Source organism: Trachypithecus francoisi, unplaced genomic scaffold (assembly GCF_009764315.1).
Source record: "Trachypithecus francoisi isolate TF-2019V2 unplaced genomic scaffold, Tfra_2.0 Lachesis_group10, whole genome shotgun sequence".
Taxonomy (NCBI): Eukaryota; Metazoa; Chordata; class Mammalia; order Primates; family Cercopithecidae; genus Trachypithecus; species Trachypithecus francoisi.
Genome location: NW_022681455.1, coordinates 48,137,816 through 48,154,239, shown reverse-complemented (window position 1 = coordinate 48,154,239; position 16,424 = coordinate 48,137,816). Strand labels below are relative to the sequence as shown.

At 37.9% G+C, this 16,424-nt stretch overlaps 1 protein-coding gene across 2 annotated transcripts in view; it reads left to right on the top strand.

Annotated features, from left to right (window-relative positions):
* PTCHD4 (patched domain containing 4) overlaps window positions 1–16,424 on the top strand; it is a 195,929-nt gene that overhangs the window by 60,277 nt on the left and 119,228 nt on the right. For both annotated transcript variants that reach the window (XM_033217401.1, XM_033217402.1), the window contains one exon: window positions 633–1,113. In XM_033217401.1, coding sequence (XP_033073292.1) covers window positions 633–1,113 — 481 coding nt within the window. The remainder of the gene's footprint in view (window positions 1–632; window positions 1,114–16,424) is intronic.

Below are 16,424 nucleotides of genomic sequence, written 5' to 3'. Positions count from 1 at the left end.
CATCATATTTAGGAAATATTTCAATGCCATTAAATTAGTTGTAAGAAACAATATTTTTGTACTGCTCTTCAGTATGCAATTATATCCCCAGAATATAGAGAACATATAAGAATATTCATGTTTGCGTGTATTTGTATGAGTGTTGGCATAGGTATATGAATGAACCCTGGAAAGATTAGTGTATGTTTATAGAAGAGATAATTATCTTAACTTTTGAAATATTATTAGTTCATGGCAAGCTTTACTTTTGGCTGAAACTGAATCACAAAGCTTGATCCTGTATTAAGGAGTTTTAATGGATTGTTACCAAAGGAAATGTTGGGAATTGGGATACGAGTGAGATCAAAATATTTATCTACATTTTTCTATGCATGTGGCAATTCTTCTGTAGTTTTGTAACACTTTCACGTATTTTCTGTCCTTGATCATCATGTGTGGTATCCCAATGTTGAATGTAAAATTCTCCAAATGTTGAATATAAAATTCTAACTTGCCTCTCCACCCACATCAGTTTCACAATTACTAGCACCTATCTCTGCCTTCCTTGTACTCCTTTCACTTAGAGTAAGAATCTATTCCCTGGAATATAAATCCATTTGGTAATTGAAGTCTCTTCTTTTTCTGTTTTCAAGGATGGGAGGAACAGTTTTATTGGACACCAACTGGGCGGGGTAGTGGAAGTGCCAAACAGCAAAGACCAGCGGGTCAAGTCAGCCAGAGCCATTCAAATCACCTACTACCTCCAGACCTATGGCTCTGCCACCCAAGACCTCATAGGGGAGAAGTGGGAGAATGAGTTCTGTAAGCTTATGAGGAAGCTCCAGGAGGAGCATCAAGACCTCCAACTCTACTCTTTAGCATCCTTTAGCCTCTGGAGAGACTTTCATAAGACCAGCATCCTGGCCAGAAGTAAAGTCCTGGTAAGCCTCGTGCTGATCCTGACCACAGCCACCCTCTCCAGCTCCATGAAGGACTGCTTGCGCAGTAAGCCCTTCCTGGGCCTCCTGGGGGTGCTCACAGTATGCATCTCCATCATCACGGCAGCAGGGATCTTCTTCATCACCGATGGAAAGTACAACTCCACCCTGCTGGGAATCCCGTTCTTCGCCATGGGTAACTATCCATCCTTGTGGTAATCGGATTCTTACCGGTTTGGGGCAAGGTAGTATCTTTCTTGAATTCTCAGGTGGAAATCTGTTTTAATTTTGCATTGGTGTGTCTATGTCGTTATGTAAAATTTTACTTGGGATTGTGTCTGTTTCACCTTAGTGGGCCTTTTGTGAAATTATGGGATGACCAAACCATCTTCTCATTAATTTAATGCTGTCAAATGTTTTTAAGCTATACAACATTGGAATTCTCTACTCAGATCCTTCAAAAATGACAGGTCAGGGATTACAAGAGACAGAGTTAAGGAGATCCAAAACCTACTTTGAGCAAAATTTTGTGGTCCATATTCATGGCAATTCTCAAGTTAATGGGAGTGAAAAGTGAATATCATGAGATGAAAATTTTGAGAACCAATGATGTGTCCTAATCTCAAAGAACTTAAGTAAGCTTTGTTTATTAATTTATTTCAAAGTTTCTGCACAGAGTATACTCCATTCCCCTACCTCTATATAAACTAAAACCTTCCTGCTGCCACTTAGATATATTCTCTAATTTGTTTCATCTTTGGTGAAAAGAATTAATGAATAGCTTTAGTCAAGATTATCTCATCTTGTAAGTTTTCCACCAGCTGTACATAAAAGGTCTAGAAAATAGTGTAGGTGGTGTGTGTGTGTGTGTGTTTGTGTGTGCGCGCGCCTATTCCTTCAAAGAGTAGATCAAATCTGGGAATACAGGCAAGTACGTGCTTAGCAACAAGATTGATGTGTCTTTTCAGAAAAGAGATGATGATGGTGATAGCTATTGGTACAGCAAGAGGGTTCTACACATCAGGTGTGATGTAATTCCCTATGTGTTGCGATTTAGAGAATAAGCTATAAAGAGTTTATTGGTGGTGAACTGACATGAGCAAGACAGTCTTCATATTAGACACCTTAGGGCTTGCTAGGGTTTTTGCTAAAACTGCTGGTGAACTAATTAGGTGATGGAAAGATTTATCAGGAAAATAGAAAATTACGTATTCCATACCAATAAAGAGAAGAGCTACCTCTCCTGATGCTGGATTGTAACATAGGTTCTATGAAGCCAGAGAAGTGTTTTCATTCCTTCAACAAAATAATTGTTTCTCACTCCCCAGGTTAAAATCAGTTCTGAATTATAGCTTTATTAGCAAATTTTAAAAGATGCAGGCATGTGGTCAGAAAGTCTTCTAGGTGATGTAGGCCCTTTCTTTTTGACCTTAGCAAACATTTTGAGAATGAAAATATGAAGTGTGTTATATGATAGATGCTGGGATCTAACTTATTATCTATAAACTCAATATCGTTGTGGCCATGTTAAGATGCTAAGCTGTTAGTTCATCTTTTTTTTTTTTTTTTTTTTTTTTTTTTTTTTTTTTTTTGAGATGGAGTCTTGCTCTGTCTCCCAGGCCGGAGTGCAGTGGCATGATCTCAACTCACTGCAACCTCTGCCTCCCTGGTTCAAGCGATTCTCTTGCCTCAGCCTCCTGAGTAGCTGGGATTACAGGTCACCACTCCTGGCGAATTTTTTGTATTTTTAGTAGAAACGAGGTTTCACCATGCTGACCAGGCTGATCTCAAACTCCTGATCTCAGGTAATCCACCCACCTCAGCCTCCCAAAGTGCCGGGATTACAGGCGTAAGCCACAACACCCAGCCAGTTCATCTTCTTAAAACTCAGTTACTTCTCATATAAAATGGGGAGTATAATGATATCATTTTCAAAAACTAGGTTTGAAAAATGTAACAGTATTTAATTAAAGTTCATAGCCTGTAGTAAATGCTAAGTAAATATTGGCAAGTTTTACTCTTTAACCTGATGTTTTAAGTGCAGTGGATTCACTGATGACTAGAAAATAGTCCTTGGCTTCAGGAAATTGAGGCTTCCTGGATTTTGCGTATCATCTCTAAATACATATTAATGTTGTTAATAAATGGTATCTTTCTTTTTCCCAAAGAACTTATTCTATAAAAAATTCTTGTCATCAGGCCGGGCGCGGTGGCTCAAGCCTGTAATCCCAGCACTTTGGGAGGCCGAGACGGGCGGATCACGAGGTCAGGAGATCGAGACCATCCTGGCTAACACGGTGAAACCCCGTCTCTACTAAAAATACAAAAAACTAGCCGGGCGAGGTGGCGGGCGCCTGTAGTCCCAGCTACTCCGGAGGCTGAGACAGGAGAATGGCGTAAACCCGGGAGGCGGAGCTTGCAGTGAGCTGAGATCGGGCCACTGCACTCCAGCCTGGGTGGCAGAGCAAGACTCCGTCTCAAAAAAAAAAAAAAAAAAAAAAAAAATTCTTGTCATCAATGACAAAGTTGAGTCTAGATTTGAACCATTTACACTTGCTATATTTTTTTGAATTAAGTCTCATCACTGGAAATACTAAAATTTATAAGAAACATACAGCATGATTTACAAATGAAACATATTTCATTGGAGGTTAACAAATTGGACACCTTACTGCTTTCGAGGGTTCCTTTCTAAAACTGCTTTCTAAAATTAATTAGGTCATGAAATGATTTACCAGAAAAATATACAATTACATATTCCGTACAAACAAAAGAAAAACTACCTCTACTGATGCTGGATTGTAACCTAGACTCTACAAAGCCTGAGAGGTATTTCCCTTCCCTAAACAAATAACTGGAATGTTAAAAGCCACAGTGAGGGAAAAGTCTAGACCCTTCAACACACACTTTGCACCTCTCCCAGTGACCTTTATATTCATACATAAACCCTGGACAGTGTAGGTGCAGACTTTAGGAAGACTGCTTAATAGTCCCTCTGAAGTATTTCTGCAATTCAAGTCCTTAAAATCTTCTGAAGGGAACATTTATGCTATTTCTGAAAACATACCAACAAAAGACCTAAGAACATATATTTCAAGATTTTTGCTCCATGAAGGGGGCATTTGTTTTGTTGTGTTTTGTTTTATTTTTAAAATGATTGTAGTAGAAAAGAGGCGAAGACTGAGAACTGGTGAAATAAAAGAAACACTCTGCTGGGTTTTCATCCCAGCTTTTCTACTAACTCTGTGAGTTATATTGGGCAGTTCTGTGAAGTCCCTTTGCCCTAAGTCCTTCATATATAAAATAAAGGATTTGGAATCTTCAGCCTTACAATGTGAAGATTTCAAAATACAATTTGTTTCATCTTTGAAGTTAATATTCAATCCTTTATTAAAAACCTTTAAAGTATATATTATGCTCAAATCTGTAATCTAGGGTCTCCTTTGTTGCCTTCTAATGTTAGAGATAGAGAGAAAGACAGAGAGAGACAGAGGCTTTAGAATAAAAAAATCACAGCTTTGCATACAGAGCCTCAGATGCACAAAGCTGCGAGACATAAAAGCACATTGCTATGAAGGTGGTGAGGTAGAATGTGATGTTGAGCATAAATATGTATGTTTGCCACATATATATCTGCTGATGGTACACACAATGATGGTTGAAACCAGTTTTTGATGAATTACAGTTTACATGGTGTCAAAACTGCATAGTCCCTAAGTTAGTTGGGTATAAGGGAAAGAAGCCCAACTCTTCTGGTAAACCTCTATTTCTATTCCTATCTCCCTATAATGACTTATTTGAGTTAGTGAATATTTATTTACTCCATTATGTGTCAATACTCAAACTATTCATGCTTGTCAGTATCGTCCCTGAAGCTGGGTGTGTCGCCGATACTGTTTGTTCCTCACACTGAACTGGCTCAGCTGTCTTCTCTTTGACTGCCTATCTCCCATCTGTACTGCATCTCCTTGTTCTTTTTGGCTGATCATTCATTCACTTAGTATTCTTATGGTCATTTCAGAGGCATATATACTGTACCTAAATATCCCACATTTTTTAAGCCAGTGACAATTTTTGTACTTTGTCCTGGTGTTCTCATAATAAAATTACATGTGTCAAATTGTATGTCTCAGATTTGGGTTTAGAAAAAAAGATTATTAGAGGTGCATGCAGTCTCTCTGGCGAAGCATTCAGAAAACAATTCCAGAATTCTAATACTTTTTTTTTTTTCTTTTGAGATGGAGTCTCTCTCTATCACCCAGGCTGGACTACAGTGGCATGATCTCGGCTCACTGCAACCTCCACCTCCCAGGTTCAAGTGATTCTCCTGCCTCAGCCTCCCAAGTAGCTGGGACTATAGGTGTGTGCCACCACACCCAGCTAATTTTTTGTATTTTTAGTAGAGATGGTGTTTCACCATGTTTGCCAGGTTAGTCTCAAACTTCTGACCTCTCAGGTGATCCATCTGCCTCGGCCTCCAAAACTGAGCTGGAATTATAGGCATGAGCCACCGTGCCCGGCCATAATTTTTTTTTTTTTTTTTTTGACAGTCTCGCTCTGTCACCCAGGCTGGAGTGCAGTGGGGTGATCTCCACTCACTGCAAGCTCCACCTCCCAGGTTCATGCCATTCTCCTGCCTCAGCCTCCCAAGTAGCTGGGACCACAGGCGCCCGCCACCACGCCTGGCTAATTTTTTGTATTTTTAGTAGAGACAGGGTTTCACCATATTAGCCAGGATGGTCTCGGTCTCCTGACCTCATGATCCGCCCACCTCGGTCTCTCAAAGTGCTGGGATTACAGGCGAGAGCCACCATGCACTCAGCCCATAATTTTTTTTAAAAAATACTTGAAAGGACCTCATTTAGCGCTAGCCTAACATCCTTTCTCTCTCTAAGCACATACCAATGAGAACGGCACTCATTTAATTTATAACTCATTGTCCGCCTTTTTTTTTTTTCACCTCATTTGCTTTATGTGGATGTGTTTCCTCTTTCTGGAATGAGAAATATGGGCTAATATCACACACAGACGCCAAGCTGGCTCATTCTGTACTTTGCTGATATTCTATGGATAGTTGCCAGGGACAGTGGTAGCCTCGGATCACTATTATTATTATTATTTATTTATTTTGTCCATTCTGAGTCTATGTTATGTGTAGAAGTCTCACTTCAGTCAGCTCGACACCACAGGACACAGTGATGACTTGTTTTTTGCAAGTTAAAACAAGCCTTTCAGATGCAGACTTTCACTCATTTTTTCCAAGCTGAGACTCATATTCAATTATTTATTAATTTTCAAATATTTATTGAGCATCTACTATGTTCAAGGAATTTTGGTTTCTGGAGTCAAAGACATTGAATAGAATTGAATAAGTTGTCACCCTCATGAACCTTATATTTTAGGACTGCAGAAGGGATGAATAGAACAGCTAAATAAAGAAGTATAAACTATGTTGTATGGTTCTTAAGTGATATAAAGAAAACAAATAAACCAGAATAAGAGGTAAAGAGCCTAAGTGGTCAGATAAAAGTCTTTCTAAAGAGTAAAACTGAAGCAGAGAGCTAAACGAAGCACCTGAGATGAGTGGCTCTGGCAGACAGAAATATACATGCCAAGTCTTTAATATAGGACCTTGCTTGGTGGAGCTGAACAAGAGCAAGAAAGTGAATATGTCTGGATCAGAGTCTGATCTGAGTGTGAGTGTCACGAGAAGGGGTCTAAGAGGTAGTATTGGGTCAGGTCATACAGGACACTGAGAATTAATCTTCGGGTGAAATGAAAGCTGTTTGAAGGGTTCTGAGACAAGAGTGTGTGGCCCAACATACTTTATAAAGACATTTTTGTCTACACTACATAAATTAATCTGCAATGGGGCAAGAATAATTCTACAGAGATTATTTGACAGGTTATTGCAAATTCTGCATGAGATATAATGGTGATGTGAAATAGCATGGGAGCAGGGATGGTGATAAAAAGGAATTAGACTCAGGGTAAATATTTGAAAATAGAATTGACAGGACTCAGGGACTAGATATGGTGTATAAGAGGAAAAGAATTGTTAAGAATGACCTCAAGTTTAGAGGACCAAGTAAGTGATTGAATGTGTTTGCCATTTACTGCAGTAGTGAAGACATGACAGGAATTCACTGTGGGGGAAAAATTGAAACCAAGTGGCAAATGTAGAGTCAGTAATATAAGACAATACATAGATCAGGTTCGGAGGAAATCTGTAAATCAGAGCTGAAGATACAAATTTGAGATTCATCACAGCATAGCTAATATTGAAAACCATATAATCCAATGAGAACAACTATAAAGATAAATATAAATGAAAAAATAAGACATCCAAGATTTGAGCCCCAGAGCATTTTAATGGTTAGAAATTGGGAAGATGAGGGATTCAGAAAATGATGCTAAGAAGGATCAGGCAGAAAACTAGCGTGAGAAGCAAGAGAGAATAACTAACCAGCAGCAGAGTAAAGAAAGTGTTTTATGAAGGAACAAGAGATTGATTGTTCCAAAAGCGGCTAAGAAATTGTGTCCATTGAGAACTGAGAAGTAGTCATCTGATTTAGCAAAATAGAAATCATTGGTGACTTTGAAAAGAGCTGCTTGGGGGAATGCTGAAAATGAAAGGGTAATTTCAAGAGATTCAATACAGATGTGAGGAAATGAAGTGAAGATAGTGAATATAGACAATTCTTTTGAGGGATTTTGCATTAAAAAGAAATTAATGTTTGCATGCTGATAGGAACACACAGGTGAGAAAGAAAACTTTATAGGAAAGCAGAGAGAGGAAGAAATTGCAGAAGCAATGCCACTGAGTAGGAAAGAAGGGACTAGATTCAGAGCGTAAGTGGAGTCATTGCACAGACAGTTCACCCACTGTAGGAAAAGGAAAGGCCTAATACATGGACAGATCCAGATAACTCAGTGTATATGGGGATGAGAGCATGTGGAAATTCTCCTCTGTGCCTTCAGCTTTGTCAGCAAATATGAAGTCAGTCATCAGCTGAGAACAAACTTGGGGAAGGAGGCATTGATTTGTGGAAAATGAAAGGAATTTGAGTCACCTTGGAAAACTGGAGACTGAATTAGAGAAGAAAATTCAGAAAGATAACTAGAAAACTCTAAAGGCCCACTTGAAGTTTGTGTTCATGAATTTTTTTAAAAAGAAATAAGTAAACATGGTTTCTGTTTTTTTAACCCCTAGGCACATATAGCTGTGTAGAAGACTTAGGTAGGTGTTGAGTTGAATTTAATCAGAAAACAAAAAATGAGGTTTACAGTATACACAAAGGTGTGACTATAATGACAGATCATGAATATTGTGCAGGCCAGGGTCAGCTAGACTAGACCATGTTGCGATAATAAATAATGCCTTAATTATGTTAACATAACAAAGATGTATTTCTTGCTCGTCTCACAGTTTGGTGTGAGTCAGGAAGATCTCTTTGCCATCTCTCTTCCAACAGAGACTCAGGGATCCACGATGCCTCCATCTTGTAACCTTGCATCCTCAGAGTTTGTGCTCAAGGCCATGTAGGCAAAAGAGAAAATAGAGAACTCACACCTATTGGTAACTGCCTTACCTCAGAAGTGATGCAGTTACTTCTTATACATTCTATTGGCTAGCCAATAGCAAGGAGTATAGAAAACGCTGATGAGCAAATGGATTGTTTTATAAACATCACTTGTCTCTTTCATATAAACTAAGCCAAACTATAAAGGAAGTGGCAATATTATTCCCTATCATCACTATGATAAGAAATTGGTAAGTTGAAATATTATGGTTCTTTCTGGGTCAGATAATTGTTTTAGGTTGGAGTCTGTTCTAGTTATCTATTGCTAGATATCTAGTTAACTATGTTGGAGATTTCTAGTTATCTATGACAAACACCACAAAATTTAGTAGGACACAATAACCACTTTATTATGTTCATGGATTCTATGGGTCAGTAGTTTTGAGAAGACACAGCTCTTCTCACCTCTGCGTTGTGCACTTCTGTTTCCCAAAGCGTGAACCAGCAGAGTGTTTAGGATATAGTGGGCCGACTAAGACTTAATGCTTGGCTAAAGTTCTTTACAATGATTATTTTACAGTATTAGAAATGTCTCTAATATGTTGCCACAGGGCTTATTTTACTCAGGATGATCAAAAACATAAAAATCCTTCCTAAAATAATTCCATTTCTGTAAGAGAAAGGACCTTATTATGACACTCGGAATGTTTAGTTGGAGCTATTTCTTAACCTTACTAATTGTAGTCATGCTGTGCTTTGGTGATAGTCGCCTCCTTTGAAAAACACTGGTCAATGATGTGAAAATATTCCCATGCTTGTGCTTAGAGGCTTAGAGTCAGAAGACTTGGAGTCCAGTCCAGCTCCTGCCTCTTACCTGCTGGATGTCTTCTCCCTGGATGTCCTTCATCTTACTTTCTCATTAGATGAGGAAGAACTCATTGTTCTTTAACATCTCTTCCACTTTAGCTCTTTAATCAGTGAATCATTTATTTGACACTCATTCTGTATGTCATCACTTCTAGAGATTTGACTCACTGGGGGATAGAACTGTGTCTCCTTGGCATCTTTGCCATTGTCTGAAGTACCCATAGTCAGCATTTTTAAACATTGACTTATTGGTGGCTTTTATGACTGCTAGAGTTCTTCGAGCAAGAAAAGTCCTAACTTTTGGTTGTTTTTAGCTTAGATATTTTAATGTGCCTATTTTTATATATGTAATTCTTTAGTTTTAGCTTTCTTGCCTATTTATTTCCTTCTCTGTCCTTCTTTTAGAGCTTTGACATGGACCTACTGTGTCAGAGCTTTCTAATGAAGTGAGACATTGTCTCACTAACTGGTTTTGCTAGACCTTTTAAAGGAAGTGGAAAAGAAAGCTATCTTGGCATAAGAAGTAAGAGGTGAATTTTATGTCAGACATTTGAGGTAGCATTGACTAGTGTGTACTTTTTATTACATAGCACTGTCCAACACTGCTAGTAATTTTCCTGACTCCTTAAAGTTCTACATCTTCTTTGGAATCCACCTCCGTCTCTTGCACTTTTTACTGCAAATGAGCTTCCTCAAGTGGTTACTGAAGTTTAGGAATGAGAAAGAGTACTGTTACATAACAATTTTACTGAGGGTGAGATGCATATGGACCCATTTTAGTAATCTTGTTTATCTTGAGGGTAGCTGATATGCTAGTTTAGATTTTTTAAATGGAAAGATTTGTAAATATGCCTCCTGTTGTTCAATATGTGCTGCTCTTGTTTTTTATTTCTTGAGTCAGATAGTGAATCAGGATTGAATAGCTAAGCAGGGAGGGACATGGGAGTGACATCAATTTATCCAGCATGTGGTACAATAATTAATATGTCAGGTACTTCCGTTTCTCCAGCATCTAAGCCATCCTCAAATACATGTCTATCAAAAGCAACCTTAACACTCCTCATTAATTGAAGTCCACTTTACTGTCGTGTCAGAATGTCCCAAGAAAAAATATTCCTGGTGCAGGACAGCTGCAATTGCCAACCAGAATAGGATATTTTTTTTGCAGTACTGCATCAAGCAAGGTAAATGCTGCAGTTAATACTCTGGAAACTTGTAGGGTGCAAATGCATTAAGGGTTATGCCATTGTTTTTCTGAAGAAAAATGTATTGAGAAACTGGAGATATACTTCCTGGATTCAATTATCTTTTAAGCCAGTATTATCATACCCAGTGATCTAACAAAAAAGAAAATTGGCAGAGAAAGATGAGATACATTCTATGTTTTTTTGATGGTCCCAGAGGCCAACCTTAGGCTTCCAAGAATTGAGGAACACCTGTGGGCTGATTCCCACCTGCCTTCCTGGAACATGGTGGCTTATGTTTACAGCAAGTGTTTGTGTATCATAGTTGTCAGCTTCTTTGTTAATGATTGAGTAATGCCTTAACCCAGACCAAGACAAAATTCTAATATTCAAGACTTTGCATACAGATGTCACTGTGTACCCTTAGCAAATCACTCTGAGTACAATCCTAAGTTTGAGTGTAATATAAAGAAGATGCTGCTGTTTGTTATGCTGCTTCCCCACATTGACTTAGTCTAAATAGAAATAAGACTAGGTCCAGGCCAGTGATACCTGCAGTGATTGTTTCCCTTTTAGGTGTAACATTCTAAACTCAATATTCTATTTAATGATATAAAGTAAGATAGTATGTTAGTAAAGAATATTTATTAATAGTATTTGAGGTGACATAATAAAAGACACAAAAAATATAGCCATATTAGTAAATGATAAAAGCCAAATAATGAAGGAAAATGAGATAATTTTACCAGAAAGAATTGGGGATAAGATTAGGTTAAACTACTTTATAGCACAAAAAAAAAAAAAAAGCAAGAAAAAGGAAAAGAGGAAGAGGGTTAAATGGCTCACTTCATCGCATGAAAACCAAATAAGATCACACAAAAGAGATCACTGAAAGGCACCTAACATGTAAGGTTTGGGGTGTGACTGATGAACATAATGAGGACTCACTGTAATACTTAGCAGTAAATTAATGGCTTCACTCTTTATAATTCTATTACCTTCCTCCTCCTTTACACTGCCATGATCAAGAGTCGAGGCAAGGTTATATACTTCACTGTGTTGTCACAATGTGGGGCAAATAATAAGTGGTGTGCTCAGTAATTATTTCTTGAATGAATGACTTGTGATTTTACTAGCTCACAGCAAAGATAAAGGTTATTCTTTTAGAAAAAATGGTATAAACCTGAGTAAAATTACATGTTCTTTTAAAAATTTTAAATCAATGGCTCTTAAACAAAGCCATTGAATGTGATTGGCTGATGAGGGGATTTGGGGGTTTCAAATGTAAGTTTAGTTTAAAAGTTGTACCTTTTTGTGTTTGTGTGGAGCTTCATGCACTTAAAAGTATTCAATGGCCATTTTTAAATGAATATGGATTCCTTATTTGCTAAGAGGTAAGTAGGACAGCTGTTTCTATTAAATAAGAAAGTAAAGTCATCAGAACCATTCTCAAGACTGTGTGGAGTCAGGATTAGAACCTACATTTCTTGACTTTGCCTCGAGGGCTCCTTGGCTCTGCTACCTGTTCTCAAACTGAGCCCAGGGCTTCTGGGGTGCAGAGGGTACTGCAGGGCCTGGGAATAGTTGAGCCAGCAGGAATCTCACTTACTCTGTATCCCAGGCTGGAGGGTAGTGCTGCAATCTTGGCTCACTTCAACACCCACCTCCTGCATTCAAGCGATTCTCCTGTCTCAGCCACCCAAGTACCTAAGATTACAGGCATGTGCCACCACACCTAGCTAATTTTTGAATTTTTATTAATGGTAGAGATGGGGTTTCACCATGTTGGCTAGGCTGATCTCCAACTCCTGACCTCAAGTGATCTGCTCTCCTCGGCCTCCCCAAAGTGCTAGGATTACAGGCGTGAGCCACCGTGCCCAGCTACTCTCTCTTGATTCTGACCCTGCACTTTGCTCTAAATATTTCACATGACAAGTTTCCATAAAGACTTAATTTGAATAAAAAATTACTATGAACTAAAAAAGTATATAAAAGTTTGAAATCATCTGTACAACAAACCCCTGTGACATGAATTTACCTATACAACAAACCTGCATATGTACCCTTAAAATAAAATTAAAAGTTAAACTTAAAATAAAAGTTAAAAAAAAGTTTGAAAACTGCCATTCCTCTACCATTCGGCAGTGCCTCCTTCATAATATAATGGAAGATAGAATTTATACTGGAGATGAACTAAATGTGTTTCATAGCATGGGTGGCTGCACTTCCATCAAATATTTTATCCATGTACTTCCTGGAGTCATTTTTTTGAAATGTTCCTGGAGGTATGATTTTTACTTAACACCTTAACTTTCTCTCTTGTAGACAAGTTAACCCAATCTCAAAGACTGGAAGCAATGGTGGTTTATGGTTGCCAGAAAAAACTAACTCAGATGCCAAGACATTCAATGATAGAATTACCTATAATTTTATTGTATTCCAGGGGAAGAACTTCTGTCTTATAGGTCAAGAAATTGTTTTATAAAGGCACAGTGGCAAACCAGACTCTCAACGAAGCAATCCCATTCAGCATGTTGACAAGAGATAAATAAGTGAGTGAGAATCTCTGTCTGGTAACCTCTCCAAAAAAGTGGCTTACATATATCTTCTAATTAGGCTTCACTTTCTCCAGATATGTAAAAAGACCAACTAGTATTCAGAAGGCTTTGTGATGAGCATAAATTAAAGCAGTGATAACCTGATGAATTTCTTTGTTCCTTTCAAAGAATGCTGTCCCAATGCCTCTCAGATGCCATCCCATTTCTCCCTGGATAGTTCTGTGTATGTAAAACAGATGTTCACCTTGCTGGCCCCGACCATTCTATGTTGGCCACCTCCTTTGTTGATAAACTTTTGCCAACATGAATCAATATCACTGACTATGTAAGTAAACGAACTAAGTAAACAGTGTTTCTCATGGGACTATCACATACTCTTTCTCCTTTCTATATTTATCTATTATAAATATTTTACTTATATATGTCAATAAATAGGTCAAATGAGACTAACTCTATCTATCTAGATCAAATGAGTTTAATCCTCAGAAAGTGATCATCTTTTTATGATTTCTGGTTCTTCCCTACTGTTCCCTCCTGTAAACTTCCTAGAACACCTTTCTTTTTGGTTGTTATTTATTTCAGTCTATTTATCCCTTTGCCCGTTCTAATTCTTCTTAACCTTTTCCTGAAAAATGAAAATCCTAAAGCAGAAGTGGGTATGTTCTTGTATTCCCCCACCCTATCCAAATGCCATGATCAACATGCCATCTATATGTACTCAGCTCAGCACTACTGTGGTTCCACAGCATTTCAGCCAAGGCAGAGAAGTCCCTCCAAGGTAACTCATGGTTTTAGTGTCTGAATAGCTTCTAATTCTAAGCAAAACCAAGCTGATATCTGTCCAAATACACAAAGCTGTTTCATATCTTGTGATGTTTCTTTTTCCAGAAATGACCTTCCACCACTCACTTGTAATTTACAAGATTCAAGTGTTCTTTGTCCTATGGCATTTTTTACTGACCTCCAAATTTAAGAATCACTGATTGGTTTCCTCTTTTGCCTTCTCTGTACACTTGTTTACATGCCTATTTTCACTTCCCATGCTAGACTGCAAAGCCTTCATTAAAAGATCAAGACTTGCTATTTTTGTGTCCCAGGCACCTAGTAAAGGGCCTAGGGCAATATAGGAGGTAAGTTTAAATTATTTTTGGACTGACAATGAAAGATGCTCTGTCATATTGACCCACTTTGCATAATGGCTTTTACCTTGGGTGCCTTGCATGGGGTTTGTGCTGGTCGCTCTGTTTTCCCTCTCCATTGCTACCATATTTTCTTCCCACTTTTATCTTTTCTGATCTTTGCTCTGTACAGATGATTCCTATGGACTGGATCACACAGTATCCCTTGTCCTCTGGATTTTGGTTGGGTTTGGCCAATAAAAGTCACCACCAGAAGATAGTAGGGTAGAAGGAAAAACCGGTCAAAGTCTTTCTTACCTGCTCCCTCCTTCCCTGATCTGGTAACAACTTCAGTCTCTAGCAGGTAGCCTCTGCTCCATATCTACAGCCATCGTCAGGCACTGGTAATACTATTTTGTCTCTTATACTTTAAAAGTGATAACAACTTCCTGCTCTTGATAGTCTGAGTATCTCAACATAATCTTTGTTGTTCTGTTTTGTTTTTCCATTGCCTCTGCCCATATCTCTGTAAGTAGTCCTTTAATTAAGTTCTTTTTATTTCTACCATCTTAGGGATTTCCATATCCTGCTAAGCCTCTCAATTTCTTACTAGATATGAAACAGCATCCCCATGTCCTGCTGGATCTGAAGTCCTGCCATAAGGTCCACCAACTTGTTTTAATTCATTGCCTAACCTTGCCAACCAACCATGTTCAAGGGAAATTGATTCTACTCTACCAACCCAGTTGCTGGCCATCAGTGGACTTAGGAGCAGTCTGCATTGTCCACCTGACTTTGAATATCAACTAACACCTGGACATCTGCTGCCATATTCCACCTGCTACTTTGACATCTCAAGTTCACAAAGTCCTTAATATATTGTGCATTGCATCTCCTTTCAGAGGCCAGGCAACTGTCAAGTTTCATTTTACCTACTTTTATAATTTCCTAGAGTCTGCTTTCTCCAAGTGGAAGTCTTGAGGGCAAAGCTTCCTGTGTAGACTTACTTTAGTATCTGTCAGCTATTGTGATATGTCGGCTTTGAGAAGGAGCCTAAAGAAAATTCTTCTAACATACATGTTTTTACCATCATCATTGGCAAAATCTGAGGCTGGCATTAAAAGAGGTTATGCTCTCTTAAAAGCAAGAATAGAAAAATTATTGCATTGGTGACTTCCATATCCCCATTATCATTTTTAGGTCATGGTGGCTATTTTTTTCCATGTACTTAGTTTAAGCTAAAAGTAGTTTGACATAAAATTGTTGCCTTACAGTCAGACTTTCCAAATATATATAAAAGAGGCTGCCTGTCCTTGTTTTGTGCCATGGTGCGTGTGCTTTTGCAGCTCAAAATAGCATTGGCGTTCATTCCTGGCACATTACACTGCAGGCTTCTATCTAATTTGCTGTCCACACTCACCCTAAAGTCCTTTTCAGCACTGCTGCTTTCCAAGTATTCCCTTCTCATTGAGTATCTGTGTCTCATACAGTGCTATTCATTTTTCATTTTCAAGGTTGACACACATCTTTCTACCAATCTCTCTTCACTCTATTCTGGGTAGTAATAGTGGGTGTCTGTGTTTAATTCATGTTTTTCTTGTTACAAAAGCAATGTAGCATATTTATTATAGGAAAACATTAAAAGAAAAAGAAAGTGTCAAACCACCATCCAGAGACTATTAGTAATAAAAAATGTGTACATAATTTTATTACATCTATACTTAGATAAATATATAAATATAGGGAGATATCAAACAAAAGTAAGACGACTGTATATATGTTATTAGGCATTCTGCTTTTTAATTTCATAATAATCAAGAATTTCCATAAGTGCAGAAACTGTATAAAACCTGCATGTGTACTATTTTTACTAATAGCTATATGTTGACATGTGTGAAGACTGCTCAAAGGAAGAAATAGAACATTACCAGCATTCCAGAAACCTCCTGAGCACGTTTTCTTAATTAAAACTCCCTCCCTCATCTTTTGTGATAACATGTAAGTCAGAAGGAAGTCTTCTGGTAATCAATTTTTAGCTTTTCTTCAGTTTCACCACATATGTTATTACATATGTGCGTATGTATGTGTATATATATATATGTATATATATGTGCGTGTGTGTGTGTGTGTATATATATATACACAATTATATTATCTTGGTGAATTAAATATTTTATCAGAATGAAGTGGTATTCCATCTCTAGAAATAGTTTTCTGTTTTAAAGTCTATTTTCTAATATTACTATAGCTTCATCAG